Below are 19,142 nucleotides of genomic sequence, written 5' to 3' on the forward strand. Positions count from 1 at the left end.
GAAGCCATGGTCAAGGGTGCCCATCCTGAGAACAAGAGCAAAGCATCTTTCCTGGCCCCTATCTAGAAGCACAAAACCACTGAGAACCATCTCTCATTGCTGGGTTTCATGGGCACATCTGTGTGGAGGCCAGAGGTCCAGATAGTGTCCTTCAGCCACTGAAACGAGATCTCTCACTGAACCCAGAACTCACTCATTGGGTCAAGCTGACTGGCAAGAGGGCCCCAGAGATCTTTCTGTCCTTTCCCCAACACTGGGATTATAGGTTTGTACCACTCTTCTCAACCTTTACGTAGGTTCAGGGGATCGAACTGAGGTCTTTGTGCTTACCTTGCAAGTGTTCTGCCAACTGAGCCCTCCCCACAGCCCCACTGCCTAGGTTTCTCCGGGTTTGCTTTCCCAGTAAGTATGTACCAAGTCATGTTCCCAGTCCCTGTTGCATACAGTGAGTCGGGAACAGACTAGTGAGTCATTTTTTTTTAGGAACAACCACCAGTTTTTCCTGGGAACTATAAAATTCACTTTTTGAAGACCTTCATTCTCTTTTAAATGTTTAAGATGGTGGCAAAACCATAAACCACAAAATTCACCATCCTTTTTTTTTATCTCTAAAAAGATGGCATTAATGTTGACATACCTGACATCATTGAACAAGAGACCTCTAGGCCATTTTCACCTTGTAAAAGCCAAACTACATATTCACTAAACAAGTTCCTATTTTGTTCTTTGTCAGCTACTTTTTACAGTGCTAAGATTGGCACCCAGAGCCTTACATATGCTAGATAAATACTCTAGTACTGGCATTGTAAGCACCAGTCCTTATTTTGATATTTTGATGTAAGTACTACAATGGGGCAAAGTAATGACGTTGCATGGTAGTTTTGATTTGAATTTTCCTTCTCATTCTTATTTATTTATATATAAGGACTTGACATTGAACTCAGTGTCTCAAACAAGGTTCCAATGGCTAACAGTGTGGAATGTCTTTTTCAATGTTTGTTATCTATCACCCTTAAGAAACACCCATTAATTTTCTTTGTCCATTTCCAATTCAGTTGTTTGGTTTCATTTTGCTACTGAGTTGTGGGAGTCCTTTATATGATCTGGATGATAATTCCCAGCCAGTTGTCAGTGACACAATATGTCTCAGGGTTGACTGAATAGTGTCTAGGTTTGCATCTTTGTCATGAAGCCTGGGCAGGTGCTCATACATAGCATGTTCTACATCCCCAGACTCTGGAGCTTTTGACATGATCTCTCACCATGGAATGTAGATTAGCCCCAAGAGCACACTCCTCCTGCCCTAGCCTCTCACATGCTGAGACCTGACATTAAAAATATGTCACTGCATTCAGCTTGACTTCCCTCTCTGTTCTTTAACTTAAAAAAGGTACTTTCATAGCCAATCAGATATTTGGAAAATTGCAAGATCCGAACTCTTCTGGACAATATTTCTGGGAACAAAAATTGGGCCCCTGCCCTTGCCTAATACTGCTACCAAGTTTCAGACATGTTTCTATACAGTCGTTTAAAAACATCTGCATGTTTCTTTACACTCGCTTGCTAAGAGGTTTTTGCCTATGCTCCTGGAGACTTCAAGGCATCATGTGAAATATATGGTATGGCCTTCACAGTGGGATGCAGAGAAAGAGGGAGAGGAAGTAAGCCGAAGAGCCACATCTGGTCCAAACTACAGCTTTTAAAGTTCCTCCAGAAACTGGACCTGGAGAGAACACTCTGGATGGTCTTCAACCTCAGCCATTATCTACCTACAACCAAGTACTGGCTAGCTGAAGCCAGTCAACCTTCCCATCGGAAACCCAAATAAAGAGTTGTCTTGTTCTAAGTCACACAGTAATTAAAAACTGTATTAGACACAGGGGTTGGAACTGTTTTGTGGTTTTTGTTTGTTTGCTAACATCTTTTCCTCTGAGATTTGAAAAGTTACCAGGACTTCCCATCTTCAGGTGTCTTTTTAAATCCAGCCGAAATTGTAGTGCCTGTTTCTGGACTTGGGGCTCCTTAGGATGTTGCTTGAAGGGGGAAATCGGAATCCCTTGACTCTGCCATCTTTGTTTCCTTCCTCATTCTACAAAAAGCTTTTCTTTCCAACAGGAGCTGAGCTGGTAGGAACAGCCAGAATTCACAGTGCAGTGCTCTATCTGGACAGGGTCATCACCTCCTTCTCCATTCCTGGTGTTAAATGGAAATAGGCCAGCGTCAAATTACACCCTCCTGTGATTCATTCCAAAGGAAGATCCCGCCCTAACTGCTGCCTATAAAAGAGAAGGCAGAGCTGCCAGAAGAGCAGAGAGGCAAGGCCAGCACCGAGTCTGCCAACTTTCACTGAAGCCAGCTTCAACTTTCACTGAAGCCAGCCTTCTCTCTCTCTCTCCACCATGCAGATCTCTGCCGCGCTTCTGTGTGTGCTGCTCACAGCTGCTGCTTTCACCGTGCACGTGTGGGCCCAACCAGGTGAGACTTGCCCTGCTGTCTTTTTCCCAGAACATGCTGTACCTTCTCTGGGACGTTTTGTGGACCTTTACAGAACAAGGCTTACCCATAGTCTCACCTTCCTGGCTTTGCCAAAGTAAGGCAATTAAAAGAACAAGCCAGTCCAAATGACAGAGCCAAAACTTGAATCTGATTCTCTTAGGGATCCCTTAGGTTTCATTTTTGGAGACAAGATAGTTCCTGCCACAGCTGCTTCTGTGGTGTTCCCCATGATCCTGGGTCATCAAATAGGGGCCTGGGATGAAGGTGTTCTCAGGTAGAAGAGAAAGGGGGAAAGAGGTCCAAGATCTAGTGGGAGTTTATCCAGCTCAATTTCCATAGTCAGTGGTTCTATAGAGGCCGTGTCACAACTAGACACCATTTCTTTTATCCAAAAAGGGGACTCATAACCAGTGTCTCCTTATTCTAAGGAACTGGGGCATTATACTAGTGTTCTCCAGTGACACCCATGGTTGTCATCAGCTCTTCTTGCCTCTATTGACTGGCATTCAAGTGAGAAAGAATTGAGGACATATTAAAGAGTAGAGACATTAATCTAGGGTGGGCAAGTCCTCCCTTCATCTTGTCTCCTTGACGGCTTCTAACCATTCCTTTAATCATCAACGAAAGACCCAGAATCAACCACAAAGAACCTTTTCTTGTTCTTTCTTTGTAGATGGGACCAATTCATCCACTTGCTGCTATGTCAAGAAACAAAAGATTCCCAAGAGGAATCTCAAGAGTTACAGAAAGATCACCAGTAGTCGGTGTCCCTGGGAAGCTGTTATGTAAGTACCCAACTCCTGCCTTCACCCCCTCAGTGATAAGTCATCCCTGAGGCAGTGAATAGAATTATATACTCAATGAGTAGAGAGTATATCTCTAACACAAACTCACATGGGAAAACTGAAGCCTGTCACTCTCTTCAGAGCCACCAGTTTAGAACTTCCCTCTCCCTCTAAGAGCCAAGGGGCCTTCTCTTTGGCCAGTGAGAACTGCATCTTACCATTAGGCCCTTCCTTTTTCTCACCTTCTTCCTCCTCCATCCCGGGGGTAATGTCATCAACTTGCAGTAATACACCAAGCAGGGACTCACAGAATAAGTTATATGCTCTCTAACTGAGCCCTTTTCCTTCAGCTTCAAGACCAAAAAGGGCATGGAAGTCTGTGCTGAAGCCCATCAGAAGTGGGTTGAGGAGGCCATAGCATACTTAGACATGAAAACTTCAACTCCAAAGCCCTGAAGACAGATGCCTGAACAGAAACCAACCCTGAAGTCAAGAAGCAAAATTCCTCACCCTTGTCCTTTCTGAGAACTGTGCTGAAATGGGTGGACTACGGTCCTAAGGGGTAGGAACGGTCTGTAGGAATGTGAAATAGTCGCTCCTAAGGAATGGTCTTTAAGTTATTAATATTTTTATTTAATTTGCCATGTACTTTGGTGTGATTTGAATGTAAAGCCCTGGAGACCTCATGTCACTTTAATGTTGTGTTACCTGCAGAATTCTTCCCCCGCCCCATTGACTTTGTTCCTGTATTATGTAGGGACATTGCAAGAATCAGTGCAAATATTTTATTTAAAAATGTTTAGGACAAAATCATAATGTTATGATACTGTGGGATGTTTAAATGTATGACTACTGAAGTTTCATATAAAATGTATTTTTGCACAAAAGTTTCTCTTTGATGCTGTCTTTTAAAGGAATAAAAGAAAGTTGGGGGGCTGGACAGGGTGGCAAGAAGCAGGGTGTGGGTGCAGAAGGAGGGGTGGGGGTCAAACATGGTAACCCTGGATCTGAATTTAGTTGTGAAAGCCAGACAGGCTGAAGCTAAGAAAAGCCAGGTCCACCGTTTTGCCTCTGACAACTGACATAAGCTTTAGTCACGTTACCAGGCACTGACTTTGGTTCCCAAAGCCACAGCTTTTCACACAATCTCTTATTGCAACAGACTCCTATCTGTCTGGTCTCCTCATAGAAACCCAAGCCCTCTAGTCCAGAATATTAAAATACATCTTTGGCTTTGGCAATGGAGAGGCCAGGCCAACGAGACCTTCCACAAAAATTCCCTTCCACATCTGGGTGCCACAGCAGTCTTCAAACAGTTCTATCTCTGTTAATCAGAAAGGGCAGGGAAGGTGAAGATTGTGGGCCCAGGACAAGATTCTAAGAGATCCCTGTACCTTCCAGCTGAGCCTCCATTAAAGCCCCAGGTAGAAACATAAGGTGTCAGAAGAGAGCAGACACCTTAGTAGCAAACAAACAGCACACCAATGACCATAATCTGATGCTCCAGCCGGATCTAATCGAGCTTTCTGACTCTCCGGGAGCCTCCAGTCAGGCCTTATCTCAAGTCGGCAACAAGCAGCCGTCCCAATCCTAAAAGAGCCACCAGGAGGCAGACTAGCATCACCCAAACCACCATCTTCCTGCAGGTTTCCTCTTACAGCCGTGAAAGTGGTGTCGGAGAGAAAGGAATATGTGTCGATGTTAAGCAGAGAATCCCTGAGTTCACAGTTCAGAGAGGAGGAGCTTCCTGTGCCCAAGGCCAAAAAAACTCCTCCTCTTCCTTTTCTTCTTTCTCTTCTAGTGTTTCTTTCTTTTTTTTTTCCTTTCTAGTCTTTTGTTTTAACCAAGTGCCCAGGTTGTCCTTAAATTCAACATGCAAAGAATGATCTTGAATTGCCATCCTCCATCCTCTACCTCCAGAGGGAGGGAACAGGTGTGTGCCCTTACACACAGTTTCTGACATGCTGGGGACCAAATCAAAGACACTGTGCATGCTTGATGATCACTCTACCCGCCTAGTGAATACACTACCAACCCCATTCCTCATCTTAAGGAATTTAAATCTTGTTTGTCTTCATCTATGTCCAGGGCCCTTTAGGGAAAATAATTAAAGAGAAATCCAAAACTATGACCAGAAACAGAGGGTAGCTGAACAGAAACATAGCTGAGTATCAATGCTCAATGGGATTCAGAGACCAGATGAGTTATACCACTAATGTATGAGTTGTAGCACTAGTAGTCTTGGGTAGTCACTATCCTGACACGTTTCTTAAAGTGAGAGGGAAAAGTAGAGCCATGGTCCCCATGCGGGCACCAGCATCATGTAGACACTAAAAATGAGCACATTTTCACATCTGGGAGCACATCCATCAAAGATGCCCAAGTATGGCCACCAAATATATTAGTCGGGAGTGGTGGGTGGCAAACATGTTCCTTTGCCTTTTAAGGAGTTATCCTACAGGTCTAGGGATTACTGATAGGAAAAAAAAATGAGGGTTCCTCGTATTATTTTCTATATTACAGGACTTCGTCTGTAATCTCTGGCCTAGACATAAAGGGTGTCATTTGCTTGGTTAACAGACAGACAGCTGTGATGATTATGTGTCCCCATTAAAAACCCAAAGGAGTGCATCATGATGATGTACCACTATAACCCAGCATTTAAGAGGCTGATGCAGAAGGACTGTTGTAAGTCCACAGCCAGTTGGGCTACACAGTGAGTTCAATCTAAGCATTGGGATACATAGCCAACCCCTGCCCCTCCCAAAGTACAATAACTAAAATGTAAAACCGCAGCAAGTAGCGTTTAGCAGGCTGCTGGCAGCAGGTGGAACGAGCTGGGGCCTCGGGTTGGAAAGACAGAGCTCCATGCTCCAAAGCACCAAAGCTGTCAGGTCTTGTCTACAGAAATCTTAGCTCCAATGGGAAACTACAAAAATGTGCATTGATACTGTGCTGGTTGCTTCTGTCTGCATCTGTCAAGTTATCACTGTAAGGAAAACAGTTTAGGAAAGAACTGGCTGTCCTTGAGCATAAGAATAAAGACCACAAATTCAAGACTTATACTGCAGGAAATACAATCTCTCTCTCTCTCTCTCTCTCTCTCTCTCTCTCTCTCTCTCTCTCTCTCTCTCTCTCTCTGTCTGTCTTTCTGTGTGTGTGTCTGTCTGTCTCTGTCTCTCTGTCTCTCTGTCTCTCTCTCTGTCTCTCTCTCTCTCTCTTTCACTTTCTCACTCTCTCTCCCTCTCTCTCATGGAAAAGCATCTTAGTTAGATAATGTGACAGGGAAAAAAATAGATGTAGCTTTAATATGCAAGCATAATGTCTCACTAAAAAGTGGGTGATGAGACCTTGCCTGAATGCCAAAAGGAGAAACCCCCACAGTTATTGATAAAATTGATTAAATTATCAATAAAACCATTAATGAACTCAGACCTGCTAAAGGACAGAGCCAATTCAAAATGACCATGGTCCCCGAGTCTTTAGAGCAGCCCCAGAATAGCTAGTATTCATCTATTAATGTGAATGAATGCTAACCAGTAGGGTGAGGGACCAAATGGTATAAGCCACATTCGCCCAGTCCCTAAAAATACCCCATACTTCAAGTTTCCCTCCTATCGTGGTGATTTTAAGGGTAATGGAACTCAAAGGTTAACTCTGCCTAATCTCCCTGAGCATCTACAAATGGAGATTTCTAGAATATGAATAGCTCTCTCACATTAGCATCAGCATTGCTTAGACACTTATAAACAAAGCACAGGAAAGAAGACTCCAGCAACAAAGATTCAAACAGGGAGTGTGGGGCATAGATGCTGCCATTGCCTGAGTGGAGACACATGAACTTAGAATTTCTTTAAGAAAAAGAAAAACCGGAAGGACTAGGGTTTGATAAGGAGCACGGGGGCTGGTTCTTTAGGGGCTGTGTACAAGTTATCTTCAACACTATATTCAGAAATGGACAAGGAGAAGGAAAGGCAATGAAAGACCTCACCAAGGCAACCAGAAACAAAGATCACAAACATGGAAAAGTATTCCCAGAGGGGAGAGCCAAGTCTTGAAGGGCTGTGAAATTGCTGCTGAGCCCTGCCAATGAGAGAGCTGGATACAACCATGCCTTCCTTCTAAAACCTGATGTGGCATACTGTGTATACATGACTTGTCTTTTTGGCATACAGGGTACTGGACAAGGTAGATCCAAATCTTCTTCTGAGAGAGAGAATTAGCCATTACCAAGGGACCTTGCACATTCAAGACTATCCCATGTTGCCATAGGAACTGGGCCGTCTCTCTTAGGGATGTTTTAATTGTGGTAATGGTTGATATTGTCAGCTTGACAGGGTCTAAAACCACCTAGAAGACAAACTTCTGCAGGTGTTTGTGAGGAAACTGTAGATTAGGTTAACTGAGGAGATAGGAAGGCTCACCCCAAATATTGGAGGTACTGTCACGTGGGCTGGGGTTCTGGATTGATTAAAGGAAAAATGCGAATTGAGCACCCGTATTCATCTCTCTCTACATGCTGACCACGGATGCAGTGTGATCAACTGTCTCTCATTCCTCCCGCCATGGCTTAGCCACCATGATGGTTTGGACCCTTACACTATGATCCAAAATAAACCCTTCCTCGTTATTAGGTACTTTGTCCCATCAATGAGAAAAAAAAGTGCCTACTACAGCTATGTTCTGTCTATGAGATATGAGGGAAGGACAGACTGCTAAAAACTTACTCTTCAACAGGTATTCATGTGCTCCTCTTACTTCCTTAGTCTAGAGACACACCAGGGTCACATGTGGAGCCAACGTCTATGGCATGCAGACAGAGTGTTGCAAACTGCACCCATGCCTGGTTCATGTAAACATGTCTAGAGGCTATCTAGACCAGGTGACTGCTGTGGTTTTTATCCGTCCTAAACCACTGAAGTACTTGCTATTTTGCAGAAAGTAAGTTGATTGAGCATCATCTGGCTGCAATGCAACCCAAAAAAAAGTGTTGAGATCGGGCTGGCATTGGTACTGAAGGATGACTAGTATTGCTGTGACCAATGGGTCCAGGGATATAGCTGCTGTGCACCTCAATGTCTCACCGTTGTGTAACAGGAGAGTTGACAGCCCCTTAAGGGACATGTGAAATAACAGAACAGTGGGAGCATTTCAAATAAAAACATTTGGGGATGAGTAGATGGCTAAGTGGTTAAAGTAATTCATGCAGTCGTGAGGACAGGGTTTGGATCCCAACAACAGAATAACTAGCCAGGCATCGATGCCTGTACCCACAGCTTCGTAATGTGGGGGTGCAGAGACAGGACACGAGATTAGGAAATCACAGCAGAGAAAACATGGATGTCTTGTTCAAGGAGAGACTCTGACTCAAAGAAATAGGTGAGGGGTGATAGAGGACACGTGACACCATCTTTTGATCTCTGTAGTCCCATAAATGCACAAAGCACACACACACACACACACACACACACACACACACACACACACACACACACCAAAACAAACCCTGAGAACCATTGTAAAAGGGCCTCCCTTTCATAAATGGTTTTACAGGAGAAGAAGATAATTTTATTTCTCTAAGTCTCTATTTTCCTCTTTAACAGGTGATATCAACTAGAAGACCTACTACCTGGGTCACTTTGGACTTTACATGTTAGTGTCATAACAGCTTTCTACTCCCTAGAGACCGTTGAGAACAGAGGTCCTTCTTTGGTCCTGTTTTGTGCCTGGTTAAACTGAACATTTCTGCTTTGTTTTCTGATAAACACCATGCCCCCCCAAAAAAACAAAAACAAAAACCTTAAAGAAGGGAATGTTTAAATAGGCTTATACTTCAGGGTCACAATTCATCACTGAGGGAATTCAGAGCAGAAACTCAAGCAGGACCTGAAGCAGAGAGCATGGAGGAATTGTGGTTGCTGATTTTATTGTTCATTTTGCTATCTTTCTTACACAGGTCAGGACCCCTTACACAGGCAAGGGGTGGGAAAGTGGGCAGAGCTCTCCTATGTCAATCATCACTCAAGACAATTCCTCACACGTGACCATAGGCCCATCTTACAAAGACAAGTTTTCAGTTGGGAGTCCGTCTTCCCTGGTGGCTCTGGCTTCTACTAAGTTGGCAATAAAACTAACGAGCACACAAAGGCAAGCAATTACAGTAGAGGCTTCACGATATAGGAAAACAATCAAGAGAGGGGCACATAGGGTCATCTACCCCTCAAGTGCATAGCAGAACCTTTGAGTTTTCATCTCTGGTCCCAGCTCTGAATTCTCTCTCTCTTTTGTTTTCTTTTAAAGAAAGGAATAAAATAAAACATGCCTTTGTTTCTTTCAAGGCTCTCATGGGACAGACTATGATCTTGCTTCCTTTTGTTGGTTGGGGATTAAATCCATGGCCCTGTGTGTGCTAAACATGCATTCTATTGCTGAGCTGCAAACCACGCCATGACTTGGACACAGTAGACAGTCTGTAATTGAGAAAAACCAAAGCCAAGAGCCCCAATTCCAGTGACCCTTCCCTGCTCTGATCTCAGCATTCCTCAGAAAAGCACAAAAGAATCCAAGATTGTGTTTTCTCACTGAGGGACCCACTTGCCTGTGCTTCTCTGATGAACCCCCCTCCCCCATTGTTCACCAGACATGGAGTCACGTCACAGGTGAGTGGAATGTCTTTCTTGATTGCTGCTGGGAAGCAGAGAAAAGAAAGGCGGGGTGGGGGGCTGTGGGAGATGGAGCTCCACATTTTATTCTAGCACTTGCCAGGAACAGCCAGGAACTTAGATGGAACATCTGTGGAACTTGGAAGCCTCTGTGTTTATTTTCCTTATTCCCATTGAGGTTTCTGGATTACTGTCAAAATTCAGAGCTCAATAAGAAAGGGAAGTAAGCAATCCACTCTATAGCACCCACAACAGAACTATAAAAGTATTCCTGCTAAGTGCAATATCACTTAATGATGTCATCCAGGCACCTCTGATGTCAGGAACATTCTAAATATCTTACATGACCACGATTTCTGGAACTCCAGACCTCCCCAGTTTGAAACATGGGAATTTCTAAAACCATCTCTAGGGTATGCTGTCTTCCTTGGAAGTAGTGGGAAGTCTGGAAGGCAAGCAGCGGAAACCATTTGCCTAGGCACGGTCTCCTTCTAGTCCCCTCCTTGGCACACGAAATTCACTCTACTTCCTAATACTGAATGCTGAACTGCCAGGCACTGAGAACCTATAGAGATCTGGCTACTCTTTCAAGTACTGTCTCTATTAATGAGTTTAATCCCCATAGCCACCAGCTGAGGTAGGCTTGATTAACCTTCCCATCTTAGCCTGATAGAGGAAGCATAGATAAGCTACCCCAAAGTTTGAAGCTTATCAGCAGAGTCATAATCCAATTCCGGCATCCTGGATCCATTGTCCTCACGATGCTAGGTCACCTGGAACTGATTAGCAAGGAAGGAAAGATTGAGTGTTCTGTCTTCTATGTGGTCCACTTTTAGGTAGTTGCTAATTAATTGCAGATAGAGCTCATAGGCCAGCAAGAGCACTGCTTAGGACAGACATCACTAGTTGACCACAGAACTGCCCTCTTTCTAACCCCAATCCTTTTAAACACATCTTCCCATGTAACCTTTATGCATCAATCAATTTGGTGTGGGACTGTCCCCATGTGGCACCCTTGTGCTCACCTTCAACAGTCATTTGCTGCAGCTGCTGTATTTGAAGCGTTGCCTCTCCTCACAGCTGCTAGAATGTGGGAGCCAAGGGCTTTGCACAGATGAACATAGTGGTCCCTACATTCCTTGTACTTAATGCTTTGAGGCCACTTGTCTGCTGTGTGTTCTGAGAATGGGGCTAAACTAGAAAGCTGTCTTGCTCTGTGCTCCTTGAATCCTTAGGGTATAAAGACATTGGGTACCTGCTCTGTTGCTTGCAGACCAGTTCCAGGGAAATTTATTTTGATATACAGGAGTTTGGTTTGATTTGATTTAGTAAAGTGCTTGAACAGCTAAGTAAATCACTTTAAAATGCTGGAAAATCAAAGTCAAAGGTGGGAGGAAGGAGGTGGATATAACCAGAATCCACTGTGTGTATGTGTGTGTGTGTGTGTGTGTGTGTGTATGTATGTATGTATGTATATGTATATGTATATGTATATGTATATGTATATGTATATGTATGTGTATGTGTATGTGTATGTGTATGTGTATGTGTATGTGTATGTGTATATGTATATGTATATGTATATGTATATGTATATGTATATGTATATGTATATGTATATGTATATGTATATGTATGTATGAATGGATGGATGCATGAAATTTTGAAAGGAAAAAGGAAAATGCTTCACAAAATGAGCTTTCTTTTGATTTGATGACTGTGGTGGCTCGAATTAAGAATGGCACCCATAGGTCCATATATTTGAATACTTAGCCATCAGGAACACTTCTTGAGAAGGACTGGTAGAGGTAACCTCTGTTAGGGTAAGTGTAGCCTTGTTGAAGAAGGTGTGAGATGGGGATGGGCTTTGAGGTTTCAAAAGCTCAAGTCAGGCTCAGTGTCCCGCTCTTTCTGATTCCTGCAGACCCACATACAGAAGTCTCAGCTACCTCCCCAGCACTGTGTCGGACTGCGTGCCGCCATGCTTCCCAGCATAATGAGAATGGCCTAAACCTCTGAAACTGTAACCCAGTCCCAATTAAAGGCTTTCTTGTTATGAGCTGCCACGGCTGTGATATCTCTTCACAGCACAGAGCTCTAAGACCATAACCTAAATAAACATTTTTCATAAGAAGACAATATCACTAAGTTAAAAACTTATACTGGTCTAGAATGTGTTGTTGTTGTTGTTGTTGTTGTTGTTTTCTGAAAACCTCTTCTATGGTAATTTTGTCATTTTTCTCATTTATGAATCATATATGGTTCTTGAAAATCAAAATGCTTGTTAATTTTTATTTTAAATGTTCTCTTATTTCCAAACTCGTTTCTTATCCTCATTTAGTCTAGTTTAACTGAGTCACCTGTCCACTTTTTTGTTGCTAATACTGAATGCTAAATCTGAAATAGAATAAGTGTCAAGATGTTTTCTGCAGCTAATAACCTTTTTAAAAAATATTTTCAGAGGCCCTTGGACAGCAACAAAAAACTTGCCACTTTACTTATCAAAAGAGTTTCTTGGAATGACTGTATCCAACTGATTCTCCTGCTGGTGATGGCACAGCAAGTGGCAAATCAAAAAGGTGGTCATTGTTGTCCTCATTAACTGTGTACACATCTTTCTAAAATTGTATTCTTTTGCAAAGCATGTAGAGGTATAGAGGCATCTTGCTCTCTTTGCTTTCCCGATGTTTCCATTCATTTTGAGTATTAGAGGTGCTTTGCCTGAGGACACCAAGCAATCATACCAGGTTGCTATCAGCTGGTATTTTGGTTTGAAATATTTTAAATATTTGCTCAGTCTTGACTTTTTCCTTCATTTTAATCTACCATCTTCTAGATCAGTAGTTTTCAGGTAGATATCAACATCAAATTCACTTAAGATGTTTTTACTGAAATGAAGATTTGAGAGGTCATGCTTTGACCAGGGGGGTCAAAGGACAGTAGGAATTAGCTTATTTTTTTTTTCTTTCTGAATAGTTCCTTGTTGGTGGTAGTTGTTGTCTAGTCAGGGATGTTGGGATTCTTGAAATGCTGCACCCGGGGTTGAGAAGGAGCAGAACAGCAAGAGGCTTCATACAGAAGCACAAAATTGATACGGTGCAGATGCACTACAAAGATAGCAGTGTATTCTGAGTGGGATCGCTCCAGAGTTTCATGCTATCATATTTCCTGGGTTTCCTTCAGAAGGTCTAGCAAATGGAGTTAGCCAATAGGGCAGGGGAGGTGTTGGGTAGATTTCTGTTTTGATTGAAAGGGTACCTAAGCCTTTGTTTGCTACATACTGTCCTTCCCCACAATGCACCCCAATTTCATCATGCATAGGATGGCAGAGAGAGTTTTCCCTAAATGTTCATTCTAGGAACATAGCTTGCCCATCCAAGCAAGATGCACTACTCCTCCTAATTCCAGGATGCCTATTGAAATGTCTTTGAATAATTTCTAACCAGCAAAAGTGGGGTAGGGTGCAAAGGAATTGCCAGAGATTACCAGGGCAGAGAAGCCAGTCGTTTTCTTTGGACAAGGATGTATATGTAGCTTGGTACAGGTGGTGGTCCTGAATTGCTAACTACTGTGTGTGTGTGTGTATGTGTGTGTGTGTGTGTGTGTGTGAGAGAGAGAGAGAGAGAGAGAGACAGAGACAGAGACAGAGACAGAAAGAGAGAAAGAGAGAGAGATTGCTAACTACTTGGTATGTGTATGTGTGTGTGCGCATGTGTGTATGTATGTATGTATGTATGTATGTATGTATGTATGTATGTGGATGTGTAGCTCAAGACAAGTGTGATCCTAGTTTTCTACGCTTGCTGCTTCCCATGATGCTAAGTTCCTGGATGCTAAAATTGTATGACCACTGAAGTACATAAAAAGGGCAAACACAACTATCATGCCCTATTTTCTGAGGAGGGATATTGTAGGGTTCCAAATTCTTCAGAGAGCCAGGTGAACACAGACCAGCACTGGCTTCCCTGTGCCATCCCCTGGCTTTTTTGTCCTGCTGCATAATGATTAGTTACATTTCATAATCACACAATCTTTTCAGTTTTCACTCCCATCCCCTAACAGATGCCAAGTCCCACCCACGGTTTATGTTTCTTCTATCTCTGCTGACAGGCCAGGAGCTGGCCCATGTTCCACTGCTCAAGACCCCTCCTTCATGACCTTGTACAGGCAGAGTCTTCTCTGGAAGCTTCCACCCACTCTGCTCCCTATAAAGGTGTCAGGAGAGCCTGCAGAGCCCAGAGGCTGAGATCAACGTAGTAACTTCCATCTGTCCCCCCCCACCATGCAGCTCTCCACAGCACTTCTATTCCTGCTGCTCACGGCCACTTCCTTCACCTCCCAGGTGCTGGCTCACCCAGGTAAGTCCCCTCCAACCTTCCCTAGGGAAGCCAGGCATTTCTCAAGCCATATAGCGAGACTCTTCAGAGACTTGCTGTTAACCCCACCATTCAAAGATGGGATAAGAAACCCCAACCAGTGAAACAGCCAGAACTGATATTGGTCCCCATTCATATTTTTCTTTCTGTCTCTGTCTCTCTCTCTGTATGTCTCTGTCCATCTCCTTATGTCTCTCTGTGTGTGTGTGTCTCTCTCTCTCTGTCTCCCTAACCCTCTTCCTCTCCTGTCCTCCCTCCTCCTGACTATTGAGGCAGGTGCCAAGTGCATCCACACAGTCAGCTCCCCTTACAGCGTCTGGGTATGGCACAGTGAGCATGTGGATAGTGGTGAAATGGAAGGTCCTATTTTTGGTGAAGAGTTTCTACAGAACTCAAGATAGCAACAGTAGCAAAGCAGGAGATCCTGGGATATGCTCTCAAATGGGTGCATCTTTACTATGTTTCAGAACCTGCTGTAGGTGTTTGTAAACTAATGCATGCTGCAGTGACAGCTAATCCAACTTCTTGCCCATAGCAAACAATAATAATGCATGGGCTTAGTAAACTCAGGTTCCCAGATGGCTTAGGAGAGCAAAGGAAAGAGTGTCTGCTCCACAGGCAACGTGTTCAAGCTTAGAAGTATCACATGCCATCTCATCTTCTCCCTTGCTGACCAGACTGGTTAAAACCTCCAGCCAACAAAAAAGACCAAAGGTACAACCTGACTTGTGCCCAGAAAGCAGACAGTGGAGAGTGTTGGATGACTGGTTCTGAGACTATTGCATTGTTATATGCTCCTCTTAGTGGCAGCAAAAGGGTATCAGAGTGGTGGGGTCTTTTCTATTCCCTTTCTTCTGTCCAGGAGAAAACAATCTTTGATGGTCATGTTCATGGTTTTGAATGAGTGAGTTTATTAAGTACATAGCAAGCCAATGGCGGGGGGGGGGAGAGCAAGTGAGAGCAAGTGAGAGCAAGCACAAAATATAAGTTCTAGTGCTCAAAATCTTTAGTCAAAATTGATTGGGGAAGCCCCTTTAGAGAAGCCATCTGGTGTCCCCAGTGGATAGGGTCCCTCACGTGAGGCTGGAGCTCAACATATCCATCTGAAACTGGCTGGGAAGTTGGGCAGGGAACCCCCTTTGACTTTTCTTCATGGATACACTTCCCATGGCTGGACTGCTGACTTCTCTTTCCCAAGGCAAGCCCTTTTATATTGTGGGACAAATGATAATAACCTCTTTTGGTAATAGCTCACATTTTAACTATTTTTAGGGGCATAGTACTTTTACTCTTCGGTGTCTGTCCCCTCTTGCTTGTTGCAGAGTTATGGGGGGAGAGCTAGCTCACCCCCCAAATTAGAGCTCTTGAAGAACTCTGTGAGACAGATGTTTTGGTCTGAAGTTGAGTATGGGAGCCAGCCTCTAAGTGAGCCCAAACAACACAACCATTTGGTAATATAATGTACATTGTTTCTACCCTTAAATTTTCTGCATGTTGACATATGTCATTGCTTAGAGTCCAGTCTCTGGAGATTCTGTGGCCTCTCCCATCAAGGGGATTGGTGACTTAGAGGAATTCCAATATCCAAGTCCTGGCTTAATTTAGAGGCCAAAGGCTAAAATACTGACTCTAGTTTCCAGCCCCTTTGTCTTTGTTTTCGAGCTGTGGTTGCTGGACACCCTGGAGGGCAGCCTTATCATTCCTATAATGTTAACTTTTGTGTATCATTTAGGTAATGCTTAGATAAAGAAAATTTTAAGGAAATCCTGGTTTTGCTAAAATATAGTTTTCCCAAGTATAACAAAGTTTATAGCAAAGTTAGCAAATCACAAACATCTACTTGATTAGACATACATTTTTTGGCTTTTGAATCAATTTTTGTAAATGTTGCCATGAGCAGAGCAATATCTGTAGAAATTTTAATAACCTTCAGTTATCAAACATACATGAATCTTTCAATTCCATCCTTCAAACACCTTGCACCCTACATATTATTAAACTATTGAGTTTTGGGAGGTAGACTTGATTTTTGTTTGTTTGTTTGTTTGTTTCTGTTTCTCAGACAAACTTTCTTAGCACTTGAATTTTACTTTTCTCCTTTCGGTCTTACAGTCTTGAGAAAGTTCTTGCACTATTTCAAGAGCCTGCAGGGAAATCAATGACTTTGATCAATGAACACTCTGTAAACAAGAAAAGGCCAAAGGAAAAGTTCACAAAGAGAAAAAAATCTTTACATGTTTATCCTGTAATTGTAGTTTTTGGGTATAGGAGATGGCTTTTCCCTTGTTCTAGTGGTGGGCAACTGGGATCCAGGTATCTGTGAGTGTGTCCTTACTTGGTCCATCACTGGTCTGTCCTTGTGTGTGTGTGTGTGTGTGCACACATACACACTTTACTTTGTATAGTTTTGAATGAGTGAGTGTATTTTTTAAATACATAGCAAGCCAATGTAATAACAAAAATAAAAGAATAACAGAGAGAGAGAGAGAGAGAGAGAGAGAGAGAGAGAGAGAGAGAGAGAGAGAATGCCACCAGATCCAGGGCTCAAAACACCCAGTGAAAATTGACTGGGGGATCCCTGTTGAAGTTGTTGATTGAATTTCCTAGTCCAAGGAGTCCTGGACAGAGTAACATGTCATTCTGGGAGAGCAAATTAATAAGAGACAAGTAATATCATCACATTGAGAGCTTAAAACCAGCAGAAACTGGCTGAGGCAGCCCTTGAGGCAGTCAGCCACAAAGTATTTCTCCATTGTTAAAGCTTCTCCATGTCCTGTCAGTAAGTTTTCCGTCTAGCTGTTCTCTGGGTCACAGTAGTGTTCTTTATGGTCTGTTCTCCTGTTTTCTCCTCTCTATGTCATAGAGTCATATATCATCCCCTTACCAGACAAATCTTGGGGGAAACTTGACATAAACATTCTTAAGTCTGAAAAGGGTAAACCTGCTTCCAGAGCCAGCTTCTCAGAGCTAACAATATATCACAGATCACCAGTATAATATACAATACCCCTGTCAGAGATGATGGATCCTCACTGTGCAGAGGACCATGGGGAGGGGCACACACCACCTCAAAGGATTTTACCTCCACCTTTGATGCGCCCCCTTGATGTACCCCTACCTTCTCCTGGCTTCCTTCCTACAGCGTCTTGATTGAAAATACTCTCTGACCCAGATGAATCTTTCTTCCTGTCCATTTCCTTCCCCCAACATTTAGGTTCCATCCCAACTTCCTGCTGCTTTACCATGACCAGTAAGAAGATCCCCAACACACTACTGAAGAGCTACAAAAGAATCACCAACAACAGATGCACGCTGAAAGCCATAGTGTGAGTAAACACCACACACACACACACACACACACACACACACACACACCCTTCAGGCCCCCAAACTAATTTCCCAGGCACACAGTCAAGAACTATGTCCCCAGTTAAAGAATTGGTTTGAGAATTGTAACCCAATCCATGAGTAAAACATGTTTATTCCCAGATCTCTCATGAGAGCTGGTTCCTAGCCATATTAGTTCTTTTAGGTCAAGAGAAAAAATCTCTCTACTGGACCATCAAGAGCAGGAAATAAGCCTGGAGTCCCATCCTTCCTTTCACCATCATTTTATACCACAATGACTTCTGCACTCCACAGTAAATTATCCTGGGGGTTGAGGAAGAAAAGGGAGAGTTTCTAGGGTATCCTTATGACTGCTTTTTCTCTTCTACAGCTTCAAGACCAAGCTTGGCAAAGAGATCTGTGCTGACCCCAAGAAAAAGTGGGTCCAGGATGCCACAAAGCACCTGGACCAAAAACTCCAAACTCCAAAACCATAAACAACCTCCTCTTTTGACACTAACCCAGAGCCTAAGAAATGCTTGATTCCTTCTCTTTTCTAAGATATGCTATGGGAGAATATCGGCACCCATCCCCCAAGGACTTGGCTTCATGTAGTTACAGATGGGACTGGAAGTCATGATGTTTGATGAGATAAGCCAGACTCAAAAGGTTGTGTGATTTCTTGCATATGCAACATCTTAAAAGGAGAGAGCATGGAAGGAGATGTAGGATTATTGAGGAATAGAAAGGAATGAGTTAGGGGTAACTGAGGATGATAGGAGGACTAAATACTATCAAAGCACCTTATACACATATGAAAATGTCATAACATGACCCATTGTTTTTCAAAATTAATATACACTGATTAAAATGCTAATATTTAAGGACATGTTACATTTAAGAAATTGGAATTTTAAAGCATATTTTAATGGATCTTGGTTCTTTTTGTTGTTTTGCTGTTTGCTTGTTTGAAATAGGGTCTCACTGTATCACCCTGATTGACCTGCAACTTACTATGTAGACCAGGCTGACCTCAAACTCACAGAGATTTACCTATTTCTGCCTTTAACGTGCCATCATGCCAAGCCAGAATGGTTTTAGTATTAGTATGTACTAATTATGTATAATAAAAAATTTTACTACCACATTTTCTTAGCCTTTTCATTTTTATGATCTAAAGCTTTGAGGTGATTCCGGTCTGTCTGTCAGTCTTGATTAAGTCCTCTTGTAACCTTCTCCCCACTTACAGTGTAAAGGTCACCATGTGGAAGTGTTTTATATTTCCAGGAGGATATTGTTATAGTGAGTATAAGCTGTATGGTATTAGGCAAAAGTGAATTCGTGTGAGTGTTTAGAAAATTCATGCATTTTTAATTACCACTGCAGGTGTGTGTGTGTGAGTGTGTGTGTGTGTGTGTGTGTGTGTGTGTGTGTGTGTATGTTCTCCTGTTCAAATGGGGTGGGGTAAAGATGAAAGTTGGGAAGAACTGTTCATG

General features: G+C 42.9%; 2 protein-coding genes across 2 annotated transcripts; both read left to right on the forward strand.

Annotated features, from left to right (window-relative positions):
• The first annotated feature begins 2,311 nt into the window (after positions 1-2,311).
• Ccl7 (C-C motif chemokine ligand 7) lies at positions 2,312-4,162 on the forward strand. Its single transcript, NM_001007612.1, has 3 exons — positions 2,312-2,475; positions 3,170-3,281; positions 3,632-4,162. The coding sequence occupies exons 1-3, from the start codon at positions 2,400-2,402 to the stop codon at positions 3,735-3,737; spliced, it is 294 nt and encodes a 97-aa protein (NP_001007613.1). The 5' UTR covers positions 2,312-2,399; the 3' UTR covers positions 3,738-4,162.
• A 10,029-nt stretch (positions 4,163-14,191) lies between these two features.
• On the forward strand, positions 14,192-18,793 carry Ccl11 (C-C motif chemokine ligand 11). Its single transcript, NM_019205.2, has 3 exons — positions 14,192-14,301; positions 17,534-17,645; positions 18,038-18,793. The coding sequence occupies exons 1-3, from the start codon at positions 14,226-14,228 to the stop codon at positions 18,141-18,143; spliced, it is 294 nt and encodes a 97-aa protein (NP_062078.1). The 5' UTR covers positions 14,192-14,225; the 3' UTR covers positions 18,144-18,793.
• Positions 18,794-19,142: the final 349 nt, after the last annotated feature.

Source organism: Rattus norvegicus, chromosome 10, assembly GCF_036323735.1.
Source record: "Rattus norvegicus strain BN/NHsdMcwi chromosome 10, GRCr8, whole genome shotgun sequence".
NCBI classification, from domain to species: Eukaryota; Metazoa; Chordata; class Mammalia; order Rodentia; family Muridae; genus Rattus; species Rattus norvegicus.

Coding starts and splice junctions, on each gene's coding strand:
- Ccl7 (NM_001007612.1), top strand. CDS start 2,400: ATGCAGATCTCTGCCGCGCTTCTGTGTGTGCTGCTCACAGCTGCTGCT. Junction 2,476..3,169: donor GCACGTGTGGGCCCAACCAG/GTGAGACTTGCC, acceptor CTTTCTTTGTAG/ATGGGACCAATTCATCCACT. Junction 3,282..3,631: donor TGTCCCTGGGAAGCTGTTAT/GTAAGTACCCAA, acceptor CTTTTCCTTCAG/CTTCAAGACCAAAAAGGGCA.
- Ccl11 (NM_019205.2), top strand. CDS start 14,226: ATGCAGCTCTCCACAGCACTTCTATTCCTGCTGCTCACGGCCACTTCC. Junction 14,302..17,533: donor CCAGGTGCTGGCTCACCCAG/GTAAGTCCCCTC, acceptor CCCAACATTTAG/GTTCCATCCCAACTTCCTGC. Junction 17,646..18,037: donor TGCACGCTGAAAGCCATAGT/GTGAGTAAACAC, acceptor TCTCTTCTACAG/CTTCAAGACCAAGCTTGGCA.